At 33.4% G+C, this 16,827-nt stretch overlaps 1 protein-coding gene across 1 annotated transcript in view; it reads right to left on the reverse strand.

Moving 5' to 3' along the window:
* Positions 1-16,827, reverse strand: part of NDUFS4 (NADH:ubiquinone oxidoreductase subunit S4) — a 169,823-nt gene that overhangs the window by 29,115 nt on the left and 123,881 nt on the right. Inside the window, exon 3 of the mRNA XM_044681169.1 lies at positions 3,531-3,703. Within this exon, the coding sequence (XP_044537104.1) occupies positions 3,531-3,703 (173 nt within the window). The remainder of the gene's footprint in view (positions 1-3,530; positions 3,704-16,827) is intronic.

Raw genomic sequence — 16,827 nt, forward strand, 5'->3', positions numbered from 1 at the left:
AAAATGTAATTGCCACATGGCAAATGTAAGTCCTAGAGCAACAGAAGTGTCAATATGCCCCACTAGGCTTTCCTGGAAGAAAGAACCTGGAAATTGCTTCTATGAGTACAGTAGCCCCAGATGCAGAAAAGAAAATGTTTAACATTAGAGACTTTGACAAACTGTTAAATAGTTTAGTATCAGTGGAAATGACTTTAAAGAAAATGCTTTACTATCTTCTTTGCTGTTACACTCTAAGGTGAAAACTATTATGCAATCTCCCCCCACTAGAATAAGCCCTTTGAGAGCAGACTATCTCTTGCATTTCTATTGGTACCCTCAGTAGTTACCAGAATGCTTAGCAAATAGTAAGCATTTCATAAATGCTTTTTCATTCACTTAAAAGACTTGACTTTGAATAACAATAAAGTGTTTTTTTCAAAGTCAAAAGGGCAGATTTGCCACAATTAGCTCTTCAACAGAATGTGGCACTTATTCTGAAGGCAAAAGGCCAAGGAGTCTTTCAAAAATGTTTTAAGGAAAGGCAGTATATAGTTAGGATAAGCATATATATAACTTCCTAATGATTGCTTTGAAAAAAGAATAATAATTTTAAAGTACAAATTCTACTATGTTTGATAGTTTCTTAAACACAAATTCAAAACTCTGCCCCTTTTCCTCCATAGGCTATTACAATGGAATTGGTCACTGCTTATTATGACAAATTTCTACTACCAGATTCACCATTTAACTAGGTGCTTTATTTGAATCATATAGAATGTAATATCAGAGCTGGATTAGGATTTATGGACAAAGTATTAAACCTCTCGATTTAAAGAGGAAGAATTTGAGGCCCCAAAAGGCTGAGTGAGGTGTCCAAATTTATAACACAAGAGATGAGACGGGCCAGACCAATGTCAGCCTTAAGGGAGTGGCTCTTATGACCAGAGGCTGAGAAGGGTTCTTTCCATGTGTTGGTCCATTACTTATACTTTTCACTTGATTCAACTTTTTCTTAGATGGGGAAAAAGAGAGTTATAGGTAGAGGGATGGAGTGGGGTGGGAGAAATTTTGTTCAAACACTTAAAAAATTTTATGCAATGCAACAGAAATGTTTGTGTGTATATATGTACATGTATGTGCATATACACACACATAACACAGAAATGCATATTTGTGTATCTGTCTGTGTCTCTGTTCATGTAGTTAAGAGCTTCCACATCACTGATATTTGGCAACTCTGTGGGTGTGGGAATGGGTAGAATGCCAGGTGCAGCATGGACAACAACATTCTTCTTTCCCCACACCCCAAAACAATTCCTTTGACTGACACTAAATATCCAGCATTAACAGATTATCAATCCCCCGTTCCTTATTGTATATAGTACAATTTTAGCCCAATAATGCCTATATTGAAAACCTCATGAAAAGTTAGATGTTGAAATATGCAGATCTTCAAAAGTTTATGTGCAAAAGCATGGAAATAAATATACAAATATATATGCTTTAAAAACTACTTTGCAAATCTTGCTAATGTCGAATTCTACATTTTATTCACAATATTTAAAGTCTTAAGTGCTATTTTGTCACATCATTAAACATTATGGTTGTCATTAGGCATGGAAAATGAATGATATATTTTTATCATATGATATTTTTCAAAAATTGTTTAATGTCATGACAAGTTCTATTTCTGAGATTTTTTTTAAATGATCGTAAGTGGTATAATTAAACCTGCTGCCTATTTTTATTTCCTTTTACTATCAGGGAAAATGGGAGTAATAAAATTTTTACCAAAATTAAGCTTTATTTAATAAAGCACAATTTTTAAACTATGCATTATAGTGAGACACTCCTTATTCTCCTAAATATTTCCCTTTCATCTATAAAGTTTCTATGGTTAATTTAAAAGAAATAAGAAGGTAAGTTTTAACTAAAAGTATATTTATTATTTATTTATCAAAAGTAATCATGGTATAAAAAAGGTCTCATTAGATACAAATTGCCATAGTTCTGTGTGTTGTTTTTTTTTTTTAAGGCAAAACATGTTTAGAGGCTCATGAAACTACTTAAAAACTCAAAGAGGAATTTCTAGATATAATTATGCTTTAAATAATAAAATCATATAAGCTTCTATATAAGAATAGTAAATTTAAAATAGTCTGTCTAAATTCAAATTGTATTCTTGCATGAAATGTTAGGCTTAAATAAAATATTTTCTAACAAAGTACCCTGCACATAGTGGATCCTTGAAAAATATTTGATGAATGCTGAAACAAATTAAGGTACACAAGTTCAAAGCACCAAAAAGGTTTTTAGCACTAAAGATAGTTAAGAATGGAAAGCAACAGTAATGCTAAAGTACAGATCATCACATCAAAATTTCACATTTTTAATGAAATCACAATGCTATGCTTTTCTTAGATTCAGATAAGTCTAGTAAGAAGATTAAAAAATCTATATGCTAAACATTAAGCTTCCTCTGAAGGATGTGCCAACACAGCTTATACACAAGGATAAAATCTAAGCTGGCTAATTTCAGAAAGCCATATTCAAATTAAATAATGGCAGCCATTTTGCATAGGTATTTATCCAACTACATTGACAGGAAAAGACAAGTTACATATCTTACTAAAACTAGAAAGTTAATTAGAACTGATAAAATTTTGCTCAAGATGAGTTGCCGAAAATGTCTTAAGAATTACCAACCACAATACTAATTTTATTGCTTATCTGAATGTCCTAGGCCTGTGGAGGTGAACCTATGGCATGCATGCCAGAGGGGACACTCAGAGCCCTCTCTGTGGACCTATAGCCCAAGCAAAGTTGCCAGAGTGTGTTACTAGAAAGCCAGAGGGATGTGGGGCTGGGCTGCTCCCATCCCTGCTCCATGGGTGCCTGAGGACATTTCTCGCATCACCTGTCCCTTTAAAAGGTTTGCTATTGCTGTCCTAGATTGAGACACAGTATAAAGTTTTATTGAACTTGATTCTATACTGCTAGGAATAAAGTCATATACTTTGGGAACAGTTTATGAATACTATGGTTATATAGGCTACAATGATTGGCAAACTCCCCCAAAGAGGTTAGAGCACAAATTTCTAAATCCACTTGCCTATTTCCCTGTAAGCTGAATAAAGAAATTTGACTGTGACCTAATACTAAGAAGTAAATTAGCTACTGGGATTATAAATTTAGAGCTGGAAGGCAATAAATTATTAACATCTTTTCTTTACTTACCCAAATGTAACTTGGAATATCTGACTTAAGGACAGTGACATTTGGGCAACCATTACTCAGTACTCACTATATGCATAGTACTGTGCTGGTCCAGATGAACATAACAGGATCAAAGGCATAAATGTATTTCCACATTTGATGTTTTTTTGGGCAGAGTGCCCATACTAACCAAGCCTCCATAAGCACTGTCATAATGCACTATTACTGCACATGAAACAACCTGAAAATTTAAAGCGTTCAAAGTAAAGCAAACAAAAAAATTGCCCAGAAGTAAGAGTAGAGTTCCAATTAAACCAATAAGCAGCACTCACGTGGATGCCCAACCCATCAAAGGGTTTTCCCATCTCTCTCTGGTATCAAACTCAATCTTCCATTTCTTTGTGTTGTTTACACCAGACTGCATGTTATTGCGAGCAGGAACAAAAATCTGAACTTTCCTAGTTTTGATATGTTCTTCTGGAACACCACTCAATGTAGTGATATCCTAAAAAGAAATAAGGAATTAAACATATTTTCATATAGACTGCATATCCACACAAGTGCTTTTGTAGTTCCCTTCCTTTACACTAATCTATTCAGATTTCTTTATTTATAAACTGGTTTTCTATATTTTTCTGGTTAATGCCTCAGAGAGATATTGCAGTTAGACAAATCCAAGAAATCGCTTTATGAAAATGATAGGATCTTCTTGATGTTCCAAAACATTCTTTTAATTCTCTCCACACTCCAAAAAAAAAAATCCTACTGAAGCTTTAAAAATAATTGCTAAGTTGATAAACACACAACACCCAATCGATTTAACAAAGCAGAAATATCAACAATTTTAAAACATATGCTAGAAGGCTCTTTCTTCATGAGCAGGTGTCAGGAGAAAGTGAAAACAAGGTTCATCAGCTTAGATATAAATATATATATATATATATATATATATATATATATTCAACTAAACTTTCTAAGTTGGGGGGGGAGGGAACACAATAGCAACAATCCCTATAGTCAGTGTCTGACTGTGGAGAAGAAAAAATTTCCTTTACAGGAAGGACTGAAACCATTAAAAACTAATTAAGACTCAAAATAGTATTTTTATCTGCCTAGTGTGAAATCTTCTAAGAGAAGGATGATTTGAACCTAATCTATCCTCCAAACCTAAAAAATTGTATAATTTTTCCAGCCCTGTGTGCTAAATATGGAAGTTGAACTTCCTGGACCATTCCTCCCTCCTCAATTCCCTTCCATCTCTGGTCAATAACAAATGTTAATCTGGTGAATATCCAGAAATGTGGCAATCTGTACTAGATTTATTTAACAAGTCTAAGCAATACTGACATGACACACAATAATTGGGTAAACACATTTAATAAAACATTTCAGCATTTTGGTCCCTATTTAGTAATGGTAAAAGATTTTAGTCTATGAAAAATAATTAGCACTGCCTCCAAATCATTCCCAGAAATGAAGCATGTCTTAAGTCACATTTCACTTAATAAAGTAAGCTTTGAACAACTATTTAAGATGATCAGAGTGGGGGAAGAGGGAAAGGAAGAGTAAACATAAAATGCCTTGTATAATTACAAAATTAAAGACTATACTTTCCTTTGCAAAGAATAAGCCTATGTATAGAACTGTTCTTCAACAATTGAAAGTAATATATATTACTTTTTCATTAAAATAACCTCAATAAATGTTTGGATTCAATGAGTAAAAACTGACAAAACTTTTTTTTGGTCTTAATTAGAAGTTTTTATGGTCAATATATGTCTAGCAATGTTAAAAATAAAAGAAATAACATTGTTATTCAAAGCTACAAACTTGCATGGGGAAAAGATTGACAGGTACTTCTGACTATTCTAGTCTATTACACCCACAAGATTAAAAAGAAATACACTTTAAAGTTTTTTATTTTAGTTGGCAATAAATGTTAAAGCTTAACACAATACTTTTCCACCTGCACCAATAATGAGGTGTGGTTTCTCTGTCACAGCTTGTCTGTTTACAGAAACTATCAAAATGATATACATATATTTACACAAATATCCAGTCCAAGTATGTGCCTACATTATATAAAAGAAAAGCAAACAATGGTTGCATGGCATCTGAAATAAAAGTGAAGATATGTAATTGCCTCATATTGCAATGACAGAAAAACTAAGGTTAAGATCCAGAATCCTAAAATGTAAAACTATTACTCCCATCACCCCATGAATGAACTGTGGGAATAGCAAATAAACCAGGATTTTTAAAATGTGAGAACTCTCAAGAAAATTTATTCTAGATATCTCAAGATTCGATGCTGAGTTTAGCTTTAGGAAACAAGAACTTTTGTTATTGTAGACACAACAATTTATAAAATGAGTATATTTAATGTTGAGTCAGTTTTTTACCCCTTGAATTGTGCTGAATTACAGTTTAACATGAATTTTTATGATGAAAACCTTCTGAAATTAATAAAATTACTTATTGTTTCAATTAGATAGCAAATAGCTACATGATGTTTCTAATCTCAGTATATTTTTGACTCACAACTGCTAAAGTTTCCATGCCTTCTGGGAATATAGCAATTATTTATTGATATCTTCCCCAATTTAAAGTTGGCAAGTGAACAGACGATTCTCAGGACAATGAGTTTCTGGATTTTGAAGCCCAAGTTGTCCTGACATAGAATCACTGTTTTTGCTTGCAGTAGACATGTAAGGTACTGTAGCATAGCTGAGCTGTTGCCAAAGATAGAGAATAAAAAAGCTTGGCATCTATCACGTACTTGACACCTAAAGGGCACAGAAGCTCTAAAATTCCTATTCCCTGTAGGCGCACTCTTAGTCTAGACAAACTGATTTCTCACACTTTTAAAATGCATTACAACACTCTATTGTGATCATTTCATCCACACAGCTTCAGCTAGTGACAGAAGAACCTGTCCTTTAAGCGACATTTCAATGGGCTAAAGCTCCCGCTCCAAGATGCCATTAAAACAATATAATACTTGAAAAGAACTATGCTGCACTAAGTTGAACTCTGTACTCTGTCCTCAATGCTTTGCTTTAAGACCAAGTTCTCAATGAGCTACCTGTGAACCAATTTTCAAGAACAAAATGTCTGGTAGGCATTTTAGGTTATAAGTATGACCTATTAGTTCCTTGATTTATGCTCTTGCATTAAAAATCAATGTGAAAGCTGAAGAATCACCTGTTAATAATGATTTACTGGGTTTTTTGAAAAAATCTATTAAGAGTAGAAATGCTTGAATTAACTAAGGATTTAAAACTTTACCCATTTGAATGACACTGGATACTTACCTCTAGAATAAATAAATTAATAACTTTATTGAACATATAAAGATGGCTAAGGAAATTTCAACCCTAACAAAAAAGTTTGAACTAATTTCCTCTATAATCTAAATTGTCAAATTTTCACTTGACACAATAGAAAATGCTGTAATTACAACAAATAATGGCCGTTATCCTACCAAAATTAAAAAAAAAACTTCTCTAAATATTTGAAATGTGAATGATGCATGTGACTTATTTATAATACTGAAGAGGATAGAAACATTTGATTAAGATAAAGTTACAAAAATATAACACGTTCTTCTACCATAGATGTAGGCCACAGGAAAAACCCAATTACAGTTCATGAACTCAAGGTCACCAGAATCTGGATTAAGATTATAAGAGGATGCACATCATTCTTCAGCAATAGTCTACATTCATAGTACCATCTATATCTTATATTTATAATTTCTTAAAGAAGTGGCAACTGGTTGGCCTGCCACTTCCCCCTAAATAGCAAATAAATCACTACATAAAAAAATAAGGAAAAATACTAAGAAATGATGTGCTGAAGCAAGTAAATCACATTTCCTTTTAAATACCAAGGGACCAAAGTCATTTTTACTCTCCTTAAATATTAGCTTTTCATATAAAAACTATATGATTCGGTTATCAACTATTCAGACCATTTATCTTGTGTGAATTCAACTTTTTTTTAAACAAAGGAAGCAGTGAACAAGCAATGGGAAGTTGGTGTCAAAATGCAGAAAAACCTCCCAGCAAGCTTCTTGCAACCACCCAGGATTTAGAGTCTTGCTGGCTGCTCTCTTTTCAATACCAGAATTTCACACATTTCAATGACCATTATGACTTCAAAGAATCAAATTTTCATCATTGTCCGTCATCTGCCGGTTGATTTGTATAAAGGGGTTCTTCTGCATGCACTCCAAACAAAAGGCTCCCAACTTTCGTGGCGATATATCAAGTTTAAAAGTTCTGTTTGTGACAGTTGTGTCTGTGGTAAATTAGGGTAACACTGAAGGAGTGCAGCTGCTCCGCAGGAACCTCCTTTTTGGCATCATTTCACTTAAATAAAAACTGAATAATTAGCTTCTGCCTTTATTAAACCACAAAAATGCCACTGGCCTTAGTAATTACTTCCGGTTGCCCCACCCACTTAACCTTAACAGTTTACATTTGTCATAAAGGAGAAATAAATAGAAGATTTTGCATTTTAAATGAATTTAACACAGATCTCTTAGTGTACACTCCAAAGCTATAATTTTTACCAGACCTTTGGTAATAACTTGAAATTGCATAGGAATTGGGGGAGGGGGAGTAGTAAAGTATACTTATTATAAAACATTAAAACAAAAACAACTGTAACACACAGAAATTTAGTTAGTTGGGGAAAATTGTAAACCATTCTTTGTAAAATAGCATCTCTGAATTTATATTCAATTGGAGTTAATATACTTGACTTTTTTCCCTATCAAGATTCATGACATAGTAGCTAACATTGATATAGTGCTTTCAGGTTTACAAAGAACTTTAGATGTTATGCCATTTGAGCTTCACAACAACCCTAAGGTAGACAATAGTATTATTCTCATTTCACAGACGGAGAAACAGTCTTAAGAGAGGTTAATTAACTTGCCCAGGATTACACACCTACTAAATGTCTAAAGCAGGATTCAAATATAGGCCTTTAGGACTACAGGTCCAAATCTACCTATTGTGCCAACAGGATGCATTATTTCTATCATCAACATCAAAATCACCATTATCATGTTAAAAGACAAGTTCTAAGGAAATGCAATGTGAATATATTTTTCATGCTCAATATGGACATTTAGAAATTCATTAAATAGTTATGATTAAGGATAACATCTTTTTTGAAGAGCTCAACACATTTCATGATTACTGAATGTAGTATTCTTGTATTTGAAAAGCAAAGCAAACAAATATTTAGTCAGATCAAAATGACCAATTATTTAAGTGACAACCTGAATACAAGAGTTGGACTAGCTAATGTGACTGGCCATTAGGTCATAGATTCAGACCTAGAGAGATCCCTGGAGATGGGAGTTCATTTCCCCCGAGGCTCACAAGGATTAAGTGACAAGGGCATACAAGTAATGATGGAATTTGAAGTTGGAAGCTGGAATTTGAATATAGGTCATCTGCCTACAAAATTCAGATATCGATGTGATATCGATAGTTATTCATCATCTTAGTTAACGTGTCCTAAAAGCCAAGAAAATGGAATAAAATTTCCAAGATACTATAGTGCAAATAAGTAATGTGGCTGGTCAAGTTGAAAATGAAAAACTAAAGTACTATATTTATAAAGTCTAATATATCAAAATTAATCTGACAACCAAAACCTCCTCCCCTTTATTTAATGAAATATTGAATTTATAAAACCATTATTGAAAAAGGTCTCTAAAAACAAAGTTATTCCAGATAGGTATGATTTAACCACACAGATATCTTCAATACTCCTATATTTAGGGGAATGAAAAAGAACATTTTAGGAATAATTCTTTGTTCTATAACATGTTAAAATATTTCAGTTAAACTCCCTTCAGTTCTTTGAGAAGTCAGGGCTGTTGTATGGTAGGCACTAAGTAAATTTTACAAAATGAACTTCTCTTCACCAGTCCAAAGCATCTGAGTGATATATTTAAGAACCTGTATTATACAGCCTTGGTCTAACAGAAAAGAAAAATTAAGCATACTTCTCTTTCTAAAGAGAGAGACACAAGGGATTGGGCAAAATGAGGCACATGCTGCCAGAGTTGTTCACTATACAGTTTGTCTACTTACCAGGGATGAGTGAAATGGCACAAAAAAAAAAAAAAGAAAATCCATAAAAATAATTATAAACATTTTTATTCAAGAAAAAAGAATCTATAATATTCATAGACTGTAGGGACAGAAAGTAAATTATACTGTAATGGAAATTATATACTTGACATCCTTCTTTCTTGAATCTCTTTTATAAGATGATTTTTCCCATTCTTCCTCTTTCTTCTCCCTTTTCCAGGCCATCTATCTTGCCCATGCTTTTATTTTTACATCATTCCAACATAATCAATTTACTACCATGCCCTTTATCTAAAATTCTAATTGTCCCAAGAATGATAAAATTTTAAAAAGTTACATGTATCACCTTCCCATATCCCTTATCATTTCTCTTTTGTGCTTACCTTTTTATATTTAAATCTTGTATCTGAAAATCAAGTTCTTCTATGAAGCCCTGGTCTTTTCATCAAGAATTCTTAAAAGTCCTCTATTTCATTAAAATCAATTTTGTCCTTTGAAGAATTATACTCAGTTTTGCTTGGTAAGTCATTCTTGATTATAGTCCCATATCTTTTGCCATTCAGAATATCATATTCCAAGTTCTTAGCTCTTTTTACATGCAATTTGCTAAATCTTGTGTGATCCTGACTGTAGATCCATGGTATTTGGTTTCTTTCTAGCTGCTTATAGTATTTTCTCTTTGATCTGGGAGTTCTTGATTTTGCCTATAATATTCCTAGAAGTTTTTATTTTGGGGTCTCTTTCTGATGGTATTTGGTGGATTCTTTCCATTTCTATTTTACTCTCTGAATCTATGATATTAGGTCAGTTTTCCTTGATAATTTCTTGAAATATGATATCTATATTCTTTCTCTGAACATAGTCTGGTAATTCTTAAGTGATCTCTCTTTTATCTATGTCCTTGATCACTGTTTTTTCAAATGAGATTTCACATTTTTTCTATTTTTTCATTCTTTTGCTTGTTTATTGATGTCTTATGAATCATTAGTTTCTACTAATCTAATGAAAATTTTAGGATATTATTTTCTTTAGTGAGCTTCTATACTTCCTTTTCCATCTGGCCAACTCTTCTTTATAAGGAGTTATTTTCTTCAGTATTTTTGTGTTTCTTTTACCAAGCTGTTAATTGCCTTTTCCTAATTTTCCTTCATTCTCATTTCTTTATCCATTTTTTCCTTTTTCTCTTATCTGATTTTGAAAATAGTTTTTTTAGCTCTTCTAGGAATTTTTGTTGACCTTATGTTCAATTCATTTTTTTCCCTTTAAGGCTTTGCTTGTTTTGTAGCTCTTTTCATTTAAGTTTGTTTTCATTCTCCGTCACCATGTGTAGATTATATCATTATATTCTGTTTGTTTGTTCATTTTCCTAGTCTTTTTCTTAACTTTGAACTTTATGTTAAAATCAGGCTTTGTTCCTAGCATGGGAAGGTAGGCAGGAAAATGGTACTGTCCCAAGCTCCAGACTTTTTAGCACTTCTATTTTCTGGGCTAGTTCTGGGGGAAATTTTCAGTGCTTCCAAGGTGGTATAATATGGGGATAAGGTGTGGTCACTGCTCTCCTGGTATGTGCTCACCAAGGAAAGGCTCCTGATCCCTTAAGATTATATTCAATAATGCTCCTCAGGCTATCTATTTCCTCATGCCTGAAAGTGCTCCTTTCTACCCTTAAATTGTGACCCTAAAGTGAGTATAGTGAATGGAGCTACCAAATAGCATCTGGTCCTACATCCAGTACTAACACAAGGGTTCCCTCTAATCTCTTTCTGACCATTTGCCAGATACCCTTATAATCTCTAGCTTGAGAGCTCCTGAAGCTGCTGCTACTTCTATCCTTACCACACTATTCCCACCACTGGTGCTGCAACTATACTGGCTCCAAATTAGTCTACCTCTATGTCATGCAAGGTTAAACTGCTAGAATAAGTTTAGAATGTTTATTCCAAGTATTAACCATAAATGTTTCTTTTACTGTTCTGATTAATCCTTTCACAATGACTGAGGGTGCCAACTGTGGGATAATAAGCTAATCTGAATATCATATATTATTCCAATAAGTGACTTATGAAGTAGAAATCTCCTTTTATGCACAAAGAAATATGCACAACACAAAATGTTTAACAAAATGCTCACTTTTTTTCCAAAGCTCTTTCCACTTTTTGTGCTCTCTGAATTATTCTGATTTGACTGGAGATTTTCTGTTGAAAAATTTTCTTCAATATCCTACTGATTTTGATCATTAACAACCAAGAAGGGTTGCTAATATCCTTTTATCTAAAGATGATGTGTCCTACCTTTGGCAGTGTAGGATTATCTTTATCCTACTAAGTCCCCAATTCTTAATTTATCCTAATAGCAGCATGAGTAGCATTAACAATTAATGAGATTGGCTGGTGCTGAGGATGCAGACACACGCATAATGAATTGGAGGTACCTAAAGAATATGAACCTATGAATCTTTTTGTATTAACTCAAGGCATAGTTTAGAAAGCAAATCTGTAGTAGCAGGTAGGTGGCTCAGTGGATAGAAAGCCAGATACTTTCTAGTTATGTGACTCTGGGCAAGTCACTTAAACCCCAGGTCACACTGACCCAAGGCTCTTCTGCCTTAGAACCAATACAAAGTATTAATCCTAAGATAGACATTAAAGGTTTAGGAGGAAAAAAGGAATAAAGCAAACCTGTTTTTAAAATGTTACAATGCACCTTCGAGACCAATAGACTACTCATTATTTTAAATTACCTATAAGGAAATGACTATATCATAAGAAATGATTAATGTCTTAAAGCACATAATAGGCATTAAACAGATGTTTGTTGAATGAATGACTGAACAATGAACTGTTGTCATTCTGTGGACTGAATCAAGGTCTACGCTTAGCACATAAGCTACTGCACCATACTGGCTACAGCTTGATTTGATCTTGGTATGTCTCAATTAGTCTAGATGTGCTATGATAGCATTCTACTATATTTGTTGAAAGGCATGATAATTTATAATGGGGCTTGAGGAATTAGGAGTATCCATTTAAGCAAATGTATTTACTTTAAAATACTGAATTAGTAACCTTAGGGTCACTACAAAAAGAATTTTGATGGCATAGTCATATATATATATATATCAATTCATACTAATCGTCTCTGGATGGCATGAAATAACCATAGACTCTTTTTTTAAAACATTTATTAATATTAGTTTTTAACATGGTTACATGATTCATGCTCCTACTTTCCCCTTCGCCCCCCGCACTCCCCCCACCCATGGCCAATGCACATTTCCACTAGTTTTGTCATGTGTCCTTGATCAAGACCTATTTCCAAATTGTTGGTAGTTGCATTGGTGTGGTAGTTTCGAGTCCACACCCTCAATCATGTCCACCCCGACCCATGCTTTCAAGCAGTTGTTTTTCTTATGTTTCCTCTCCTGAACCATAGACTCTTAAAGACCATACCAGCATATAACAAAGGTCTAATACCAAAGTATTTTTTACAGGTCTACTAAGAGTCCAGAATCAGGCTGGTTACTTTTTTGTTGTTGCTATTTTGCATATATATGTATATTTTGTTTTGTTTTTCAAACGTATTTATTTAATTAATTAGTTTGGGGTGTTTTTCCATGATTACGCGATTCATGTTCTTTCCCCCTCCTCCTACTCCCCTCCCAGAGTCAATGAGCAATTCCACTGGGTTTTACATGTTCAAAACCTATTTCCATATTATTACTATTTACAATAGAGTGATCATTTAAAGTCAACATCCCCAATCATATCTCCATTGAACCATGAGATCAATCATATGTTTTTCTTCTGCATTTCCATTCCTACAGTTCTTTCTCTGCATGTGGATAGTGTTCTTTCTCCCAAGTTCCTCTGGATTGTCCTGGGTCACTGCATTGTTGCTAGTAGAGAAGTACATTACATTCAATTATACCACAGTGTATCCGTCTCTGTGTACAATGTCTCCTGTTTCTGCTCCTTTCACTCTGCATCAATTCCTGGATGTCTTTCCAGTTCACGTGGAATTCCTCCAGTTCATTATTCCTTTCAGCACACTATTCCATCACCACCAGATACCACAATTTATTCATACATACCCCCTCACTTTCCAATTTTTTGCCACCACAAAGAGCACAGCTATAGATATTCTTGTACAGGTCTTTTTCCTTATTATCTCTTTGGGGCTACAAACCCAGCAGTGGTATGGCTGGATCAAAGGGCAGGCATTCTTTTAAAACCCTTTGAGCATAGTTTCAAATTGCTTTCCATAATGGTTGGATCAATTCACAACTCTACCAACAATGCATTAGTGTCCCAATTTTGCCACATCTGCTCCAACATTTATTGCTTTCCTTTGCTGTTATATTGGCCAGTCTGCTAGGTGTGAGTTAGTACCTCAGAGTCATTTTGATGTGCATTTTTCTAATTATGAGAGATTTAGAACACTTTTTCGTGTGCTTATTGATAGTTATGATTTCATCATATTAAAACCGCCTATTCATGTCCCTTGCCCATTTATCAAATGGGGAATGGCTTGATTTTTTGTACAATTGATTTAGCTCCTTATAGATTTGAAAAATTAGACCTTTGCAGGCTGGTTACTTTCTGATAGACTCATCACCAGAATATTTGCCCTAAGGTGGCAGAACTTTTTTGACCAAAGCAACTAATAAAAATTGATTCTAAAAAGCTGAGAAGATGTTAAATCTATGAGGGCAGAGGGAATTTCAACACATGTCTTTGATGTATTATAGGTATATGAAAGTATATTTTAGAATAACATAAGTAAAAAAGAGAGGCAGTGGTGTGACATGGTAGATAAAGGATCATCCTTAGAATTATGATAACCTAGGTTTGAGATTTTCCTTTGACAACCATTGGCAATTTGCATAGATGGAAAGAATTTCCAGTAAGATTTTTCTACACCAATGAAATTGCAGGTGTGAACAAAACCAACAATAAAAACTAAAATACCATAATAAGGATATTTTATATATTGGCAGCTAGGCAGCACAGTGAATAGTGCACTGGCTGGGTCTCGTGTCAGAACTTGAGTTAAAATCCAGACTCAGATACTTACTAGCTCTGTGACCCTGGGTAAGTCACAACTTATGTTTGCCTCACTTTCTACAGTTTTAAAACAATGATAATAATAATACCAAACCAGGGTTCTTGTAAATGAGAAGTAATTATAAAGTACTTAGCACAATGACTGGCACAAAGTAAATGCTACATAATTGTTAGCTATTATGAGATATAGAATTGGAAAACAATTCATGGTATCATAATGTCTTCAATGTTGATATCCTCTCCAATGGTAGAAATATTAATTCACCCAAACCATATTACCCTATATGACTTGTTTATGTCATTAGGTAAATATATTAAAGGAAATCAATTTATTACATGGCAAACCTTCAAGTTACTCTCTTGACATTAAATGCATAGGGGTATACCAATGAAAATGTGAAATATATATCTATTTTCCCTTGCTATTGCTACATTACCATATTGCTTCTTCCTGACTTGTAAAATTCATTTTTGATGTTTTCTTATACCACTTTTTAAATAAATTTCATAAATTTGTATTATACTAGAGCTTGTTTAGGCCCATCATATAGCTCTCCATAGCCTTTTGAGTGACCTAAAATTTTGATTCCTAAGAGACTGCAGTATTCCATACTTGCAGTTATATATCATTGTTGTGAAAAATGTTGAAATTTGAAATGCTCGTTTTTATTTCAGAGAGAAGCCTAGAAGCACTGTGCATTTCCTCAAGTGAAAATAAAGCTATTCTTCTCCTCCTAGTTAATTTTGGGTCAAACACATACTGGTGAATCATTTCTATGGATTATCGACTTACCTCTATATCAGAATCTATAAAGGAGGAATTCTTTATCCAAAGCATATCCACTGCTATGTAGTTGGGCCAAACTCTTTTGGGTTACTATGGATCTTATCTAGGCAGTTTGAAAACATTCTTTTAGTTCAATGCAATCAGAAAAATAATATCTTCAAATAGGTTCTCAACATTTTAAGAGTCCTCTTATTTTGGGATTTTGTGGTAAATAATTTCCATAATAGTAACTCACTTAGGTAAGAATATATTTCATTGTTTTACACCTTGTCTGATGTTAATAATGTAATTTCATGAATCAAAGAATTTTATAAAATATTAATGTTCACTGGAGGCAAGTCTTTATTGTAAAATTTAGTAAAAAAAAGTTCTACTAAATCAAATACTAAAAAAATGAACCCAAGAAATAAGCATGGAGGAAGAGAGATAAAGGGATTCTTGAATTCTTTGCACCTTTAAATGATTCTGTGTGACTGTAAAGACATTGTCTCTTAGAATACCATTTATGAAAGGTTTCTTGTTTTCTTCCCTTATTTTTGTAATTAACACCTTCAATATGTGTGTAAATATTCTCAAAATTTTTGTAGAGATGAGAAGATATAATCATGGAACAGTAATAAATTATATACCTTTTTTTACTTATTTGAATCTTCCCATATTTCAGATAACTTAAGATTTGTTTCTTCAATGCCCCCAAAATTTATCATTCCCAGAATGGAACTACCCTGAATATATTTGGTTTTGACCCAATTATACTCTGTTTTTATTTTTGTTAGTGCCATTTCCAATTCTGCATGCCATATTACAGACTGTAATGTTATAATCCAAATGTGGTAGTTCTGTTATTCTTGATGAAGAAACTAGTGTTATTTGAAGAAGACTGAAAAGAATTCTTCCATTTCTATTGTCCTTCGATTTTCATTTTAAAATTTCTTGGGATGTGATGAATTCTTATATCAAACCTTCTGCTAACCTGATTTTCCTTCATCATTTCTCAATGTCTTATGAAACAATACTGTTCATAAAATTTTACAAGTGATTTTTATATTCTAAATCAGTATTGCCCTTAGCTAACATGTTTTTCTGCTTCATAAGGATATGAAGTTCCCTGGCTGAGTTAGTTTTTAGGCTGTTTTGGCTTCCTTATTGTGGCAACAGCTTTAAACAGATTAGACCTCCCTAGTTTGGCTAAACACTTATTTGTTCTCATTTGTAGCATGAAGAGTTCATTTAAATAGTTAAAATAAGAGTTGTTTCAACTGCATGCCTTAATTCATTTTTATTCTTTCTTCTAATTTGTTATTAAATTCTATTTCTGCTTTCATAAATTGTTGGATTCTATACATGTTGCTTTCTATCACCAAAAAATGACTATCAATATAGTAATCAGTTATTTCCTATCTATTAAGATATAGGCAATTCCATTTTTTTGATGATGTTATTTGGTACTTACCATGTAGCATGAATTCTTATTCCTTTCCTAAAGAATATATAATGGGGATAAAGGGAAAACAGCTAGGTGACTCAGTAGATAGAGAACCAGGCTTGAAGACAGGAGATGCTGAATTCAAATCTGGCCTCAGACATTTCCTAGCTGTGTGACCCTGAGGAAGTCACATAACCCCCAATTCCTAGCCCTTTCTACTCTTCTGTCTTGGAACCA

Source organism: Gracilinanus agilis, chromosome 1 (genome assembly GCF_016433145.1).
Source record: "Gracilinanus agilis isolate LMUSP501 chromosome 1, AgileGrace, whole genome shotgun sequence".
Classification (NCBI taxonomy): Eukaryota; Metazoa; Chordata; class Mammalia; order Didelphimorphia; family Didelphidae; genus Gracilinanus; species Gracilinanus agilis.